General features: G+C 36.0%; 2 protein-coding genes across 2 annotated transcripts; one reads left to right on the forward strand and one right to left on the reverse strand.

Annotated features, from left to right (window-relative positions):
- The first annotated feature begins 6850 nt into the window (after positions 1 to 6850).
- Positions 6851 to 9917, forward strand: LOC118049502 (protein NRT1/ PTR FAMILY 2.11-like). The gene is made up of 4 exons (XM_035059502.2): positions 6851 to 7091; positions 7179 to 7396; positions 8197 to 8753; positions 8876 to 9917. Exons 1-4 carry the CDS (start codon positions 6929 to 6931, stop codon positions 9762 to 9764), a joined length of 1827 nt encoding a protein of 608 aa, XP_034915393.1. The 5' UTR covers positions 6851 to 6928; the 3' UTR covers positions 9765 to 9917.
- A 282-nt stretch (positions 9918 to 10199) lies between these two features.
- LOC118049500 (ATPase 11, plasma membrane-type) lies at positions 10200 to 17018 on the reverse strand. Its single transcript, XM_035059500.2, has 22 exons — positions 16864 to 17018; positions 16685 to 16764; positions 16456 to 16575; positions 16271 to 16369; positions 16041 to 16178; positions 15722 to 15856; positions 15453 to 15632; positions 15152 to 15358; positions 14946 to 15065; positions 14746 to 14865; positions 14495 to 14617; positions 14300 to 14404; positions 14040 to 14184; positions 13453 to 13617; positions 13052 to 13290; positions 12948 to 12980; positions 12770 to 12851; positions 12243 to 12403; positions 11701 to 11886; positions 11434 to 11616; positions 11137 to 11315; positions 10200 to 10778 (listed from the first exon to the last, which is right to left on the reverse strand). Exons 2-22 carry the CDS (start codon positions 16736 to 16738, stop codon positions 10682 to 10684), a joined length of 2871 nt encoding a protein of 956 aa, XP_034915391.1. The 5' UTR covers positions 16739 to 16764; positions 16864 to 17018; the 3' UTR covers positions 10200 to 10681.
- Between the last annotated feature and the right edge of the window lie 305 nt (positions 17019 to 17323).

A 17323-nucleotide genomic window follows, 5' to 3' on the forward strand; every position in this document is an offset into this window, starting at 1 on the left:
TGATCTTATTAAAAAGAAAGGCTTCTTTAATATAAAGTTGTATGGCATTATGAGCCAAATTGCCAATAAGACTAAAACAGGTTGAAACAGACATGATCAAACAAAGGATAATAATAGGGCAAGCTTCATCCTCCCATCTTGGTAAATTTTCCTTCGGGCTAGCCTTCTCATGAAAGCTCTTGTAGGGATTTCATCGATAGTGTGGACGAAAAACTATGATAAAACTTCGTCCTTTTTGGGTACCCCTTTGAATTTAAGTCCCTCAAGAATCCATGCTACCTTCTTTATATCCTGTTATAATCATTTGTCTTTTAAGATTTCCTAGGCATTCCACCTTTAGTGCATTCACTGATTTACTACTTGAAACATGATTAGGAACGGGGTTTAAACTCATGTTTGGTGTTTCTTCAAATGTTATCCACCTAACTTTAATCAAACACATGAGCTTCTTCTTGAAAGCACTACAAGTATGAATATTTTGTCCTACAATGCCAGCATGATACTTATTGGTAAGGTCAGGTTTGTACCAGTTGGGGTAAGGTGGCTTTAGAGGCGCGAGTGGTTCGGGAGCTACATGTCCAATGCTCAACAGCTTTTGGTACATCTAATTCAAAGGCAGTGGTAATAAAGGTAGTTGTTCCTGGACCTTTTGGTAATTCTTCTTTGGAAAATTTTCAGTTTGGTTTTTGACTCGGAATTTTTAGGGCTCAGGTTTTTAGGTTACAAATGGAGAGTTGAGATTGATGTTGGCAATTTAGGATGGGGTGTGGTTGTTCTAGAATTGTTTTTTTTTTTTTTTAATCCTTGTAAACACCGTCAACATAGGCGACCTCTTTTCTTTTCCCTTCAATGCCTCTTTTTTCAGTGGGCGTAACAATTCTATCACTCCTAACTCTTTGCTTGATACAATCAGCTACTGCCATAGCGTCAATGAATTGTTGTGTCGAACTACCCATCACATACTCATAGTTTGGTGCCTTGAGCGTGTTGGCAAATAAAATAACCATTTCTTTGTCCAAGAGTGAAGGATGCACTTGTGCAGCTAAATCTCTTTGAGCATCTTCCCTTATGCTTTCTTTGTCCTTCTTCTCTAAATTGGACAGCTAGTTCTGTTAAAAGTAATGTTCATGTTGTACTTGTACTGCTTAATGAAAGAATCCACCAAGTCTTTTTATTTGCAATCTTTGTGTTGTCTATTCCCATATATGATTAGTACTTAAAAATGCATTTTTATCAAGGTTTTATATCATCATTTTGCATTTGAAGTATCAATAACTCCTTAACAAAATCATATTTTATAATAATAAGTATAATACTATAAGATACCTTTAATTTATGGTAAATGTTCATCTTAAATGCAGGTCTATCATATAAATCAAATGATTGATTGATGAGTTTAACTACTAAAATTGAAAGGATAAAGAGAGGACTAAACTTAAAAAGAGATGCTGGTTCAATCCAAACTAGAACACTATTCGGTAATTGGGTTATATCTAGAGCTGTAGATCTTGGATTTAGGTTTTCTTTATATGGATGGAAAGCTAAGACATAGGCCTAAAACTTTCATGTGGAGTCCAAGATTTAAAAATGCCGTTTTCAAGTTCAAATTATAGCAACAACGGAGAAGCTTGAATCTGTCCTGCAACCCAGACATTGTTTAGTGTTCAACCCATATCTCGAGTTCTAGAAGTCCAAATGATCTTAATTTTTCTTTTCTAGAAAGCAGAGAAAATTTCCTAGAACTTTCATGAGTAAAGTTGGTTCAAATTCAGACGTTATCAATGACGCTTTGTTCAAACAAGAAGATAAGGATTGTCCCCAAGTCAAGATGTGGCCACCCACTCAACATTTAGCCATCAAATCAATAGTTTCAAATTTTAGCCTATAAAAGGAGGTATTTGTCATGCTTTTAGGCATCTTGGTTGTTTAGATCAAGATCATGCTCCTTATTTTTTTCCTTTTATTTTTGTAATGTTCAAGTTTTATTTTATGTTATATTTTCCTTAATCTCTTGTTTATGATTGTTATTTCATTTACTATACTTATGTTCTTATATTGTTTATTTATGTTTCTCTTCTTTATTATGTTTAGCTAAGTTTATTATGTCAAGGTGAAAAGCTTTCATTAATGGTGTTAGAATAGGTATAATATAAATTCAACATGGACTTCAATGTTAATATCCAAGAAAGTTTGTTATTAACATGTGTTATTTTTTTATCTTACTAATTTTTAGAGAGAGGAGGAAGAGGTTGCGGTGGCTGCTTCACCGCTGATAAGGAGCTGGTTTGGTGGAGATGGTAGCAGTCAAGCCGGTGGTGAGTGAGGTGGTGGACAAAGGCCACAGTGGAGAGAGAAAGAAGGGAGAGAACTCGTTGCAGAGAAAAAAATGGGGGGACAAATGGTTTTTGGCCGACTTTAAACTTTGATTTCTTCATGCTCAGACCATGAAATCCACCCTTATTTATAGAGGGTGGAAGAGGGAAATCTTGTCTTCACTTGGAAAAAATTTCAGCCCTTGATTCAGCTAGGAAGGATCCCAACCGTTGGCTTAAAATAGGCACCATGAACTATCAAATTTGACAGTTAAAGGCTGCCTGAGTTGGCCTCTTTAAGTTGGAGCTGCTACTGCCGTGTTGTCAATCAACCTAAACGGACCATACAGGGGTTGTAAAGAAATGTCAAATGATCATTTGCATGCAAGTTTTGTCAATTTTGGTGAAGATTAGGGGCATTAAATGTACCTACAAAGTAGCCTCCCTAAGCTATCATTTCATATGAAATTAAAGAAGATGATGAAGAGTAATCAGAACAGCATCGTTTTTGTAAAGATCATTTTGGTCCTTCAATTTCTGATTTATCTCATCTGCACCCCTGATCAGCTTCAAACTTTAAAGTTTATGCAATTTGATCCCTGTAAAAACTTCAATTCTAGACCCAGATTTCGGCGTTGTTTTCATTGTGGTCCTTAGTCTCGGATTTCTTCAATTTAGCCTCTAATTGACCATTAAACTTTTATTTTTTTCAATTGCACCCCTGATTTCAATCAATTAGGTCCCTATAGTTCAACGCTCTTTACAGATTGGTCATTGGCTGTGAATTTCTTCAATTTAACCCCTATTTGACCTTTAAATTTTTATTTTCTTACGATTTTGACCCCGATTTCAATCAATTGACTTGGTAAAAATTAAATCTATTCTCTTACAATTCTATTTTTTTTCAATTAAGTCCAAAATTAGGCTCTTAAACTTAATTTTTTACTAATTAAGCCTCTAATAAAATTAATTGGACCCATTTAAAGTATAATTAAGTCCTCACACCTAATGAAATCCTTCAATTGGACCAAAATTAATCTTTAAACATAATCAAAGTTTAAATTGGCCCATGATTATAATCAAAATCACCTATTAAAAAATTTAATTATGTTCTTAGACTTATTTTTTATGCAAACTTGTCTAATAATCATTTAATTTGATTTTAAATTTGCATTGTTTCTTCAGTCTTGGATATAAAGAGGTACAATTAGACTTTGAATTTCATCCAAATTTGCAGCTTGATTTTCCTATATGTTTGAAATCATCATGTACTTGCTTTCTACACACCGCCAACTTTTATTTTATTATTATTTTTTAAAAAAAAATGAATTTGAAGAATAACCCAGAAATGGATAATGACAGAGATGATTTGAGGTTTTAATCATTCCTAAAAATATAGATAAGAACACTTATAATTTAATTTGATTTTGAGTTTTGAGACTTAGTGGAAGGGGTTTGGGTTGTTGTTGATGTTTCTATTGTTTTTTTTTTTGTTTTTTAAACAAAAATAAGTAAAAATTCAGTTTTTTGAAGTCTACTCGTAATCTAATTTTCTAGTAACCTATTATAAGGGGCAATATGTAATCTTTTTATTTAAAAAAAAAATCTCAAGCGAACAATGTGTTTTTACTTTAGTTCAAATAATTATATACAAAAATAATATGCAAATTTTTTTATAAGAAAATCTCACTGAGTGTTCAATGAGAATAAAATGTTTAATCTTTTTATTAAAAAAAATTTATATATTTTTTTTCAAATTAATTAATATTTTATTTCCAAAATAGAGTATAATAAAAAATATCAAAGTATACTTTTTTTCTCTTTTTATTTGAACTTGTTTTTCAATTAGTTTTTATTAAAAAATAAACCATGCTATAAATGAAGATATATATAAGAAATACATAGATTAAAAGTAAGTTTTAACTTGAAAAACTTTGAAAAAGATTCATAGAAAAAGCTGCATGCCCGACACAATAGTGTCTTCACAGTTTCTAGAGAGAGAAAATTTCATGTCAAAAACGTGTTATTTTCTGCTTACGAAAATAATTTGACTTCATATATTATGATAAAAGTTTTATTTAAATTAAATTGAGTAAACCAGCTCATATGTATATGAGACATTTTTTATGTATTTTATACAAAATTTTAAAATTAAATAACCCTTACAGTGTGATGCGAAAATTAAGTATTTTTTTAATTAATATAAATATTCGAAATATCTTGCACATATCTTAATTTTTTTAAAAAATTCTAAATTTCAAGTTAATTATTTACTATTGATACTTCTAATTTAATATTCAAAAACATGTAATTACAATGCAATCAAGTAAAAATAATGAAATTTTAGTGGTGTAGTTCAACTAGTCGTGTTCTAAATTTATTTTTTAAATATTATTAATTTAAATCCTTATAAATTTTAGAGCCACTTTAAAATTTATATAATTATTAATTTAAAATTTTAAAATTAATTAAGATATATATAAGCTGGTTGAGTACCCATATTAATTAAAGAAAAAAAAAATAAGAAATGATGAAAAGCATTCAAATGGAGAGGAAGAATTAAAAAAACTATCGACGCTGTCCTACCCTCTATTTCGGACAAGCCACGTTTCTTTCTGTCAGAAAACCAGTTGTTAGGACATGATTGGACACGAGCCAACATGTGGTTGTTAATATGCTGTTGGATGAAAGAGTGGGGGAGAGAGTGACAACTGTTTTTTCGTTTTTTTTTTTTTTTTTTAAATCTTGATGGTTTTATTTGAAATCATATACTGCCACTTGTCTCCCAGGATGTTCTTTTCATTGAATATCCTGCAAGTCCAGTGAGCATATAAGACACCGCAGGGGTGACAGGCGTACATAAGTGGGGTTTGAGATATTAAAAAAATGAACAAGTACCATATGTGTCTCCTTTAGTTATATGGATAGAGTACAATTTTCTTTGGAAAAATCTCTTGGGAAAGATTTTCATTTTTTTTTATTAAAGACAGATATGCTATTATTTTATATTGGACGGTGGAGGACAGAAAATCAGAAATGATTTTTTAATAAACCCAATATGCGATGATAACATTCAGAACATGAAAATAACATTTTTTTAAAATAAAACCAAAAACACCAGAATCACTTATATCTCTTGGTTTCCCTGTGTGCTCAAGTCATGTAGAAGATACATCTCAACGACCGGCGGAAATTAATTTGGTTGGCAGACTGGCAGTGGACTCAACGTCACAAGTGACGGATTAATTAACGGTTCGCGTAGAAGGAAATTAAAAAATAATAATAATAATAAGAAGAAGAAGAAGAAGAAGGGTGTCTGTGTGCGGTGAGGTATTATTAGGTGTTTTTATATGGGATTTATAAAGAAAAACATGTATTCTTTGCTTCTGGGTGGTGATTGTTGTTTTTAAAAAAATAATAAAATATTTTTTAGTTTTAAATTAATAATTTTTTAATGTTTTTAGATTATTTTGATGTCTTAATGTTAATAATAAATTTTAAAAAATATTATTTTAAATTTAAAGATATTTTTAAAAAGCAACCTCCATTGTATTTTTAAATAAACACTTGCAAGTGTATTTATGCCTTAAAAAAATTATACCCTAAAAAACTCAATCTCACACGTGTAACCAGCTCTCAAAAGCGAACAATATGTATGTTTTTATGTTTGTGTGGTTTGATTTTTTTTTGTGAGACTCATGGAAAAAAAATAAATAATATATATTTTTTACTTTTAATCAGGATTAGTTTATCCTTTAAAAAGATTGAATTTCAAAAAAATAAAAAAATAAATCACACATCATCACATATCTATCTCAAACACACACTTATGAGATAATTAGGGAATGTGATAATGATTATTTTAAAAAGTATTTTTTTGTTTAAAAATATATTAAAATAATATTTTTAAAAAATTTTATTTTAAATACTAGCATGTATAAATAATTTAAAAATATTTTTAAAAATTAAAAATAAAAAAGGACCACCCTCTTTTTCAATTGCACTTCCAAAAAGCACCTAGGAGCGTGGTTTGTGCTCCATGACAATGGCAGCGAAGAAACTCAAAATTGTTGCTGCTGCTTTCTTTCTCAAGTCAAATTTAGGATGAGTGTGGTTTCCAGTACAGTTTTCGTTGTTTTTTTTAAATAATATTTCATGTTAAAATATATATTAATATTTTTTTTATTTTTTAAAAATTATTTTTGATATCAGCAAATCAAAATAATTTAAAAACACTAAAAATATATTAATTTAAAATTAATAAAAAAATAAAAAAAATTAAATTTTTTTAAAATTATTTTTAAAATACAGAAAGATCTAAATAGGGACCCACAGCCCACTGTTATGGAAGAAATGTGGGCACGGTTGATTGAACTCGTTCTAAATTAGAATTGAAAAAATAAACTTAATATATAGGTTGTTCTTATCAAGGTATTTTTACTGTTAAAACCAAACCAAAAAAATAAGTGGTCCTAAGCGTAGAAGAAACGTGAGAGAATAGGACAAAGAAAAGTTATTCCCTTTTCTAAAGTCTCACTTTCCCACTTACTCTCTGTCCTACAAAAACAGTGCACGCACACCGAGTTAGGAGGAGCGGGTGAAGAAGGATAGAAGGCATGGAGAAGAGGGACGAGAGAGGGAGCATTGGGGAGGAGAATGGGAAAGAAAGCGTGCAGAAGAATGACCTGAAAGAAACCATGGGAGACAGTGGAGAAGATGAGACAAATATCGAGCCTAAGGTTATCTACAGAGGATGGAAGGTCATGCCCTTTATTATAGGTAAATACTCCATTGTATAGCACAGAAAATGAGGGGAGTTTTCTTTCTTTTATTTACTCAATTCTTCTTCTGTATTATCGGTTTCAGGGAACGAAACGTTCGAGAAGCTAGGAACCATTGGAACCTTGTCCAACCTCTTGATATATCTCACCACTGTCTTCAACATGAAGAGCATTACAGCTGCAACTATCATCACCGTCTTCAATGGTACTGCCAACTTGGGCACGTTGATCGGAGCCTTTTTGTGCGACACCTACTTTGGTCGCTATAAGACGCTAGGATTCGCTACCGTCGCCTCCTTTCTGGTATGCTCTGGATTTTATAATGCGAATTCTAGCCGTGCTTTTCACTTGCTAGTGGGCGACAGTTTGCCGACCAATGTCAAACATGCACTCAAGAGAATCTTATAGTCAATTAACTTAAGCTGCTGCTTTAATAATAATAGTTATTATTATAATTACACCCTACTAATTGGCAGTTTGACTGTAGATTTTTATATTTAACATCTATTTTTTTTTCCAATAACGTGTGTATAAAAAGAAAATAAAGAAGGAAGGAAGGATCACGCTATAGATCCTAAAGACCAAAACCATTAATCAATGTCAATCTTCTTTAGTTAGCTAGAAATAATCATCAATCTACTACGGATACCGTGAAAAAATCATGATTGCACGAGGAAGACAGGTGACCAGTTGCATCTAAATATAAGATATAGATCTTTTAGATACAAAAGAAAAAATTAAAACGACCCAAACAGGGAGGGGAAAGAGAGGGACGTTAAGAGTGTAAAATGGATAGGCTTTTTTCAGGGTTTTTCCTGGGGAGACAAGGGAGAGAACGGTCCTATTAATTCAAATAAATTAGGGATAATTGAGACTGTTAAGAGTCTTAAATGATCACTAATGTCTCATGAAACTAGTATTTTATTATTACCTTTTCATCCTAGATAGATCAGGGATTGTTTTGTTGATATATACCACCATCAGAACACATTTCATGTCAATGGAAGTCTTCCATTTTCATGGTATTATATCAGAAAGGAGGACTTCATATATATATCATGAATCTTACTGTATGGTTTATTTGTTGTCTGCTTTGTGTGAAGGGATTGCTTGCTATACAACTAACAGCAGCAATCTCAAAACTTCATCCACCTCACTGTGCAAAGGAGAGCAGCACATGCATAGGGCCAACAGGCGGCCAAATAGCATTTCTACTGGCAGGATTCATCCTGATGATAGTAGGAGCTGGTGGTATAAGGCCATGCAATTTGGCATTTGGAGCAGACCAATTCAACCCTGAAACAGAATCTGGAAAGAGGGGTGTAAATAGTTTCTTCAATTGGTACTTCTTTACTTTCACCTTTGCCCAAATGATATCCTTAACGCTAATTGTCTATGTGCAATCCAATGTTAGCTGGCCTATAGGTTTAGGAATCCCAGCAATCCTGATGCTCATTTCTTGTCTGGTATACTATATGGGTACAAAATTGTACGTAAAAGTGAAAGCCACTGGCAGTCCGATGACCAGTGTGGCACGGGTTATAGTGGTTGCAGTCAAGAATAGGAAGTTGAGGCCAGGAGACCAACCTTGGCTCTCCCTTTTCAACTATATTCCTCCCAAGTCCATCAACTCCAAGCTTTCTTACACGGATCAATTCAGGTGATCCAACCTTTTTCAACCAAACTTTTAGAATTTAAGACCATTCTGATTTGATATATTTTGTCTAATACCCATGCCCTTCACACGTAAAGAATTCTAACTGTGGTTGATGATGCCTGCAGATTCCTCGACAAAGCAGCAATCGCGACTCACCAAGATCAAGTAAACCCAGATGGATCGCCAGCTAATCCATGGAAACTTTGTAGTTTGCAGCAAGTGGAAGAAGTGAAATGCTTGTTTAGGGTGATTCCTGTATGGACAGCTGCTATTATATACTATGTTGCTGTGGTTCAACAGCACACCTATGTTGTCTTCCAAGCAGTTCAGAGTAACAGACGCCTTGGAAACAGCAACTTTGCGATACCAGCTGCATCATATATTGTGTTCTTGATGCTGAGTATGAGCATCTTCATTCCTATCTATGACCGGATTCTTGTCCCTTTTCTGCGGAGAATTACAGGAAAAGAAGCTGGAATCACAATTCTTCAAAGAATTGGCGTCGGCATATTTCTCACAATTGTCACCATGATAGTCTCTGGCTTAGTTGAAGAGAAGCGAAGGACAATAGCTCTTACCAAACCAACTCTAGGAAACGCACCAAGAAAAGGTGCCATTTCATCAATGTCAGCTTTATGGTTAATCCCTCAGCTATCACTCTCAGGAATTGCAGAGGTATTTGGTTCCATTGGCCAGGTTGAATTCTACTACAAGCAGTTTCCTGAGAATATGAGAAGCATTGGAGGGTCTCTCTTCTATTGCGGCGTAGCAGCTTCAAGTTATTTGAGTAGTTTACTGATAACAGTAGTTCACCAAACAACAAATGGTGCAGCAACTGGAAATTGGTTATCAGAAGATCTCAACAAGGGAAGACTGGATTACTATTATTACATGATTGCTGCTTTGGGGGTCCTAAACATGGGCTACTTTTTGCTGTGTGCCAGGTGGTACAAGTACAAAGGGGGCAACGATGATGCACAGCTTGAACTCCAAGGGGGAGAAAAAACAATATGAGAAACCCGTAGCATGATCAGTGTTCTACAAACAACTAGGTTTATGTAGCGGGGTGAGACCTCACCTTATATATAGAAACGATTCTCAGTAGTCCGCTACATTTGTAAGCTAGAAGGCTCATTCAGAATAATGTCTCAAGGCTCATTTGAATCACTAGTTTCGTGTACTTTGCATCGACTAAAGCAACTTTCTCAATGGGTTTCAATCCCTGGGAATAATATCCCCAAACATTTAAACTGTCACAATGCCAACGAATTAACAGATTCAAACAACTGGCTTCAAGGATTTTGCTAAAAATCAATGGTCAATATCCGTTCAATGAGCAGACTGCAACCAGAAACAAGAATTGACGCCGTACATCGGCTTCTTCAGGCACATCGCTACCTCTAACACATTGTAAATTGATTCTCAAGACATAACCAGACACATGCAGTGTTGGACTGGAAAATACGGAGGCATGAAATAGTTTCGCAACAGATGACAAGAAACAAATAGCAGCCGAAACAGCAGTTTTATCACCCAACTATCTGATTTTCAATGGCTCGTCCCCAAACCACATTGGCTGCCAGGATGATTTTACTAAACTGAACTCGAGTTTGTTTGTAGTGCAACAGAGAAAAAAGACAGTTCCATGATAATTACCCGGCTATATAAACATAATACAAATGAGAAAAGGACCAGCGTCCATAACCCTGCTATATAAACATAAACGGCAAAAAGATGAGCTTTCCTTCTTGTGGGCATTGCAAAGTAAGAATAGACCAGAGAAGAAATAGATTAAAGATGCCCATCACTGTTAAGTATGGAACTCAGAACATTGCAGCGATAATTGGCATTGTAGTTCCAGGTAACTCACAACAACATGCTGGTAGTGGTAAGATTTGCCATTTATTGTGCTCTATCCCTCCAGATGATCTTCAGACTGTGTATGCTTGTTGAATCGTGTCTATATCAAGGCCCTTCAGTCTCACCACAGATTCTACATGACCCTTGAGTGTATGGAGTTCCCTCAACCTGCAATCAATGCAAATAAATTAGAAAAAAGCAGAAATGTGGTTCAAATGAACTGAGACAACCAGTAAGGCCCTTCAGAACTCCAGCAAAGGAAAAAATGAAAAATGTATCACAACTAGCCCAGAAGAGGAAGTGTTTTCCATATCTTCTGGCAAGCTGAATACTGCTTCATGTTATTACAGCACAAAAAAGAATCATGTATCACAATAGTATATATTTTTGAAACAAGTCCCTTTTTTTTCATGTTTCTGAAAATCTGCAGTTAAGACCCATTTCAATGTGAAATCAGATATGATCTAGCTGAGATGTTAGACATCACGTGCCAAGCTGAAAATGACAGCTAAACATCAGCGCCTACCTTGCAATTTCAGCTCTCCTTTTTGCTTCCTCAGCCATCTGATTGAGCTCGGTGAAATGTGTCCGCTCAGTGAACATCTTTGTGTCTGGTAGTGGCAACCCATGCAAGGTTCTCTGTGCGTGTGCCCATTGAAGCTCACGTTGTTCCTTCCCAAAATCTTTTTGCCTTGTGAAAGCAATCTACAAAAAATGAAATCCATCAGAGAAACAAAACATAAACACACATGCAGACAGAATACTATACCGAAGACAGACCAAAATCAAATAAATAGCCCCATCAAGCCATGGGCAACCATACCCTTTGCTCAATTACAAGATCCCATGCCCTCCCACTCAAAGCATAGCGGATAAAGAACTTGATCAAGTCAAGTGGAAAGTAGAAGATGATATTATAGAGCCAAATTACACCAGCCCAACCCCAACCGATCCCTTTAATTGCCGCAAAGCTCCAATTTGCATAGACTGCAATAAGAGTGGCAATCTGAGCAAAAAGAAAGGCCAAATTAGAGTTCACTTCCAGATTATGTAAGAAATCACAAGCAAACATACAAGGAAATTGGCTCACCAGCTGAGCAATGATAAAAGCCACCACAAGTAATAACCCAGGACGTTCAACAAATGACCAACTTCGAGATCGGGTGACAAATATAAGTGCTTGACTGATAGTGCTCACTTGCAAATAAATTGCTGATGCAAGCTTTCGGAAGTCATCGTGAGCTGTTTTCTCCAGGGTTGACACTCCAAATACCCTCTGGAAATTAACAGGCATGAAGAATTAACTACTGATTACCACAGGCTCACCAGGAATGGCAAACAATAAATTCATCATGCATACAGATGTTACATGAAGACAAATTCTAAATCTGTCGAAGATGGACAAAACAAGTGACCATGTATCAGTTACCCACGGCCTGTCTAACTTAAACCAGCAACACGAGTTTCTTATCCCCATGAAACCTTGCCACTCCATTCTTACCAAGCATGCTGAGTGTAAAGAGTATTTTGAGTTTATGGTTCAAGGTACTTGATAGTTCACAAACAAGTAAATGCATCTTCCATAATCAAAACAAACTTCATAACTAAATGAAAGAAGGCATGTCATCTTACTGGAAAGAAGTCTGTTTTATATGCTACCCAAAAGAATATGACAGTCATCATGGCCAGATAACTACCAAGAACAATTCCAGTTGTAAATATCTCCGACAACTTCCAGCTGTCTGGCAGAGGAGATGGCTTCACCCTATCTTTTGATATTGTCATTATGGTACCTGAAATCGCATGGTGCTAGTAAGATCCCAAGAAAACAAATGCAGGTCATAACAAGAATGAGTGAATAAAGAGAACATATGAGATGTGAACCTACTGCCAACAAGATACAAGGAAAATAAAACAAACCCTAATCAACAAGCATAACAGAAAAAGATTTTCTTAGGGTGTCAAGGATGCTACATCTGTGGTAACTAAGCTAACCTAAATCTAAAACTGGACAGCACAGAAATTTCCCGAATTTTTTGGGTCCACTTAACATGTTTTGCATGTGTGTCTTTGCGTGCGTGCGTGCGTGCGTGCGTGCGTGCGTGCGAGAGAGAGAGAGAGAGAGAGAGAGAGATTTGTGAGGAAAAGAAGCAACGAACCATCATTGAGAATGGCAATGATAAGCACCATAAAAGGTGGAAAGTCAAACTTCCATATGAGAGCCAGCAGCATGAAACCAAGCTATCACCATATTAAACCAACAAGGGTAAGGAAACATCACAAATTTCTTCCTGAAATACCCTATATTATGCGCGCGCGCACAGAGCTCTTACTTACCACAATACGGATTGTAATGGAAACTGCATAGATCTGCCAAAGGAAGAGGAAAATGCAAGTCAGTCTATTAAAAAGATATAACATGGTGATAATCCAATGTTTACCGTGTAATTTTTCATCCTCTGAAAGATTGCTCGACTTGTCAAGACAGCACTGATAATGACGCTAAGGCCAGGTTCAGTAAGGACAATATCAGAAGCACTACGAGCTGCATCAGTTGCATCGGCAACAGCAATCCCAATGTCAGCCTTCTTGAGAGCAGGAGCATCATTGACTCCATCACCAGTCATCCCACAGATATGTTTCCTAGCTTGCAAACGTTTTACTATCTCATATTTGTGCTCTGAAATGACACAGATGTCAAGCCCGTCAAAAATAGCAAGGAAAACTAAAGATCCATTGCCTATACAAAAACAACAGCTACAAAATTTCTATGAAGCAATGCATCAAACCTCAGCACAAGAGTGCCAAAATTAACTAAGGAAAAGAAATTAAAGAAAAGCACCAGGGAAAACGCCAGCAAATCCATCAGCTTTTTCTATTAATTCATCAATTGGTAAAGCGGCAATAGACTCATCCTTGTTTTGCCCTAGCAATGCAGATGAAGGGTACATGTTGGTTCCCATTCCCAAACGACGTCCAGTTTCCTTTCCTATCGCCAGTTGATCCCCTGATAAAAACACGAGGATCAGAAACTCGAAACAGAATGCAAAAAGTAATCTGACAACATTTTAAGTTAGAGTTGAAAGATTGGACAAGTGCAACACTTGGAAACTTGATTAACAGAGAAGGTAAGGTAGTACAATAAAGGGGGGCACATGGATTGGGGGGGGGGGGGGGGGCTCATATAAATTTTCTGACAAGTTTTGTGAAAAGAACATAGCCATTGCAAATATGAAAGAATTTCCAGTTCTCATATTAGATTTCTGTGTTACATGTATGGTAAAACTATATACAAGCAAGTCCCAAGTGAAGAATTGCATTTTATCCTGCATGACATCTTTTACAGCTATAATTATTTCTCCACAAGAAAAGAAATCATTAAGGAAAGTCTTCACATGGCTTCTGACTAGAGAACAGAACAGAACAAACCAGTGATCATTTTGACATTCACTCCAAGATTCAAAGCCCGCCTAATAGTCTCCGCACTATCATGCCTTGGTGGATCAAAGAGAGGCAAGAGGCCAATGAATTGCCAAGGGCCTCCAGCACTCTCTTTCCTTCCTTCTGGAACCTCCTGCAATTGTGAAGCAGCAGCTCATCAAAGCTATGTAGTCAAAAATAAAATCAACAATGAAGCTAGAAGCATACATCTAAGAGAAAAAGAAAGAGAGAAATAGGATTGTGATTACCTGGTATGCTACCGCAAGAGAACGTAAACCTCTTTCTGCAAATTTATCAATCACGGCATGTACTCTTCGCTCAATGTCTGACTTATTGTGTGAAAGATTTAGAATCTAAACAAATATTTGAAGACAGGAATTAGTTTAAAATTCCAAATATAGAACATCCCATGGCAAGTATAACAGGCTGCATGGGCAAGTTACCTGTTCTGGTGCACCTTTGCTGACTCTGTGCATTTTACCTCCACCATCAATATATGTCAAGGCTGTCCGCTTATCAGTAGGATTGAAAGGAAGGAAATGAACTTCCTGAATTCCAGCACGTGCCTTTTGGAACAAGGAAATAAAATTCAGAAAACATGAAAAAAATAGAATTATATTACCGACTTAAATTTAAAAGTACTAATTAAATAGTGACCAGAACTTATAAAAAGAGTACCATATGGATGAATTACCTCCTTTGGATCAGCCAGCATTCCAACAATAGCAGTATCTATTGCATCTTGGTTTTCTATTCTAGAGGCTCGAGCTGCCATCAAAACAACAGCATCTGCATCTACTCCTTTTGCAAAAACCTGGAAGTTATACCCAGGGACATATAAGCAAGAATTCTGCTCTGTAGTAGATGTTTGAAAAACAGCTTTCAGTAAGCAACCTCAATGAGATTTTTGTCCACAGTTAGTTTGTTTAATGTCAATGTTCCAGTCTTGTCACTGCAAAGCACATCCATGCCAGCCATCTCTTCAATTGCAGTCATTCTCTTTGTGATGGCTCCCTGGATCATATTCAAAACATTATCATATTATGCCCAAAACTCAGCAGTCCAGGGTCAATTAGAACATCCCCAAGAACCCAGCTAACCTGCTGCGATAACCTATGAGAACCAATAGCCATTGTGACTGAGAGGACCGTAGGCATGGCAATTGGAATTCCACCAATGAGAAGCACAAGAAGATTGTCAATTCCAGGACGGTATTTCCTATCTTGAATGGGGTACATGACAATAATCTCTATAACCATCCCAATAGCAATTGAACATATGCAGAAGTTCCCTATTGCAGTCAAGACCTGCACAATGTGAAACAAGAACGAATCAAAACCATAATCACAAAAGTACAGCATAGAACTCAACAAAGATCATGTAGCAATTATATCTCCTTGCCTTTTGGAAGTGGCCGACTTGGTTAGTTGTATCCACAAGGTGAGCAGCCTTCCCAAAGAAGGTGTGGACACCAGTGGCGATAACTACTGCTTCAATCTCTCCTTGTTTGCAAGTAGAACCAGAGTAAACACCATCTCCAGGACCTTTTGTCACGGGAAGGGACTCACCAGTAAGTGCAGACTGAGAAACCAAAATGAAGAAGGTTCAGTATAACAGCCAGACAAAGACCAAGCCAAGATGAAGTAGCAACTAAGTATTTGAAGCCCCACTTGATCAATTTTAAGCGGATCTCCTTCTAGTAAACGAGCATCAGCGGGGATAATATCTCCAAGTTTGATACTAATAATGTCACCGGGAACTAAAACAGCAGCATCTTGCTCATTCCATCTTCCATCTCGAAGAACCTTGAGAACAATATTATTAGAGATGAAACAAAATTAGCAGTTCAATCTAATTACAAGTGCATCAGTCGGTCATATTTGCAAATTTGGATTTCATCCAAATCTGAAGTGCTCCAATATAGAAGTAAATCCACAGATTTATGGAAACACATTTAAAATGAAACAAAGGTTCGTTAACTTCACATACCTTAGCTTTGGGTGCAAGACGAGCCATGAGAGCAGCAGCAGCATTACCCGCATTATTTTCCTCGATAAAACTGATGGTAGAGTTAATCACAAGCAGAGTAATGATACCCACAAAGTCTTGCCAATCTGGAGGCTTTCCCTACACACAAAAAAACTATGTTTAACAATGTCCCAAAACAAACAAATCCGCGAGCGGAATTGCCATAAAAACCAGAATATACTACTACTAACTCCTCCATTTGCAAGAGCAATAGCCATGATAGCAGCAGCCTCCATAACCCATGACAGAGGATTCCACATAAAGCCCAGGAATTTCAAGAATTTTCTCTCCTGAAACACACCCAGAAGATAACTTTGAGTTAGAACCTGAATCCAGAAATAGTAAGAAGAATGTTTATAAGGACAAAAGGCAACACCTTCTTCTCTTCAAGCTTGTTGTGACCGAAAATGGCTAGCCTCTCCTCAGCAGCCTGAGTTGTGAGACCTTCTCTGCTACATCTCAGATTCTCTAATACTTCCTCAATGGGTATGTTCTCCTGCAATCAAGAAAAATTAAAACTTCTAACTCAAAAACAAACAAAAGAACGCTAACACAGATAGCAATCAAACCAAAAAATGGCTTCAAAGTATGCTCTGATCTATTACCAAATCCACAGTTTCCTTCAAGACAGCCTCCAAAACTTCACCCTTCTCTCCCATCTTCTCCTTAAGTAAACTTTCTCTCTCTACAGACCAAACCAATCAAAGATTAAACTTCACAACACAACCGCCATGAAAAGAGGCAAAAAAAACTTGAGATTTCCAGTTCAGACAAGCATTACTACCAAGTTAAAAAAGACTTGATTTTGAGCATGAACTACGAGTTTAGGAGCCAAAATGACGACGCCCCACCAACACCAAATCTGCAAGGAGAGCCAACAACTAGAAGAACCAACCGCTGTCGAGTAGTGGCAAAGAGTGTGCAAGTAACAGCCTACAATCTTTTTCAATCCTACCTCTTGGGTCATTTCCAAAGAGGTACCCGTATATGTTTTTGTGTCTGAAAAGGTCCCCATGAATCCTTCAAGTACTTGTACTGAATGCATCATAAAGTTGTACTTTAGGTCATGTTGGAAATTTTGAAGTCTTTTGATGGACTAAATTTGATATCAAGTTGCTGTGATATTTTTGCTTAAAAATAATAATTTATTGGATGAGAACTCCACCAAAGCCATGAATAAACTGCACATGCACCCCTGGGGCCTATCCCTTGTTTTATGTTTTTTTTAATTTAATTTAATTTTC

The sequence above is a fragment of the Populus alba genome, chromosome 12 (assembly GCF_005239225.2).
Source record: "Populus alba chromosome 12, ASM523922v2, whole genome shotgun sequence".
In the NCBI taxonomy this organism is placed as follows: Eukaryota; Viridiplantae; Streptophyta; class Magnoliopsida; order Malpighiales; family Salicaceae; genus Populus; species Populus alba.

Coding starts and splice junctions, on each gene's coding strand:
- LOC118049500 (XM_035059500.2), bottom strand. CDS start 16,738: ATGGGAGAGAAGGGTGAAGTTTTGGAGGCTGTCTTGAAGGAAACTGTG. Junction 16,370..16,455: donor ACAAGCTTGAAGAGAAGAAG/GTGTTGCCTTTT, acceptor GGTGTGTTTCAG/GAGAGAAAATTCTTGAAATT. Junction 10,779..11,136: donor AGGAGAGCTGAAATTGCAAG/GTAGGCGCTGAT, acceptor CATTGATTGCAG/GTTGAGGGAACTCCATACAC.
- LOC118049502 (XM_035059502.2), top strand. CDS start 6,929: ATGGAGAAGAGGGACGAGAGAGGGAGCATTGGGGAGGAGAATGGGAAA. Junction 7,092..7,178: donor GGTCATGCCCTTTATTATAG/GTAAATACTCCA, acceptor TATCGGTTTCAG/GGAACGAAACGTTCGAGAAG. Junction 8,754..8,875: donor TCTTACACGGATCAATTCAG/GTGATCCAACCT, acceptor TGATGCCTGCAG/ATTCCTCGACAAAGCAGCAA.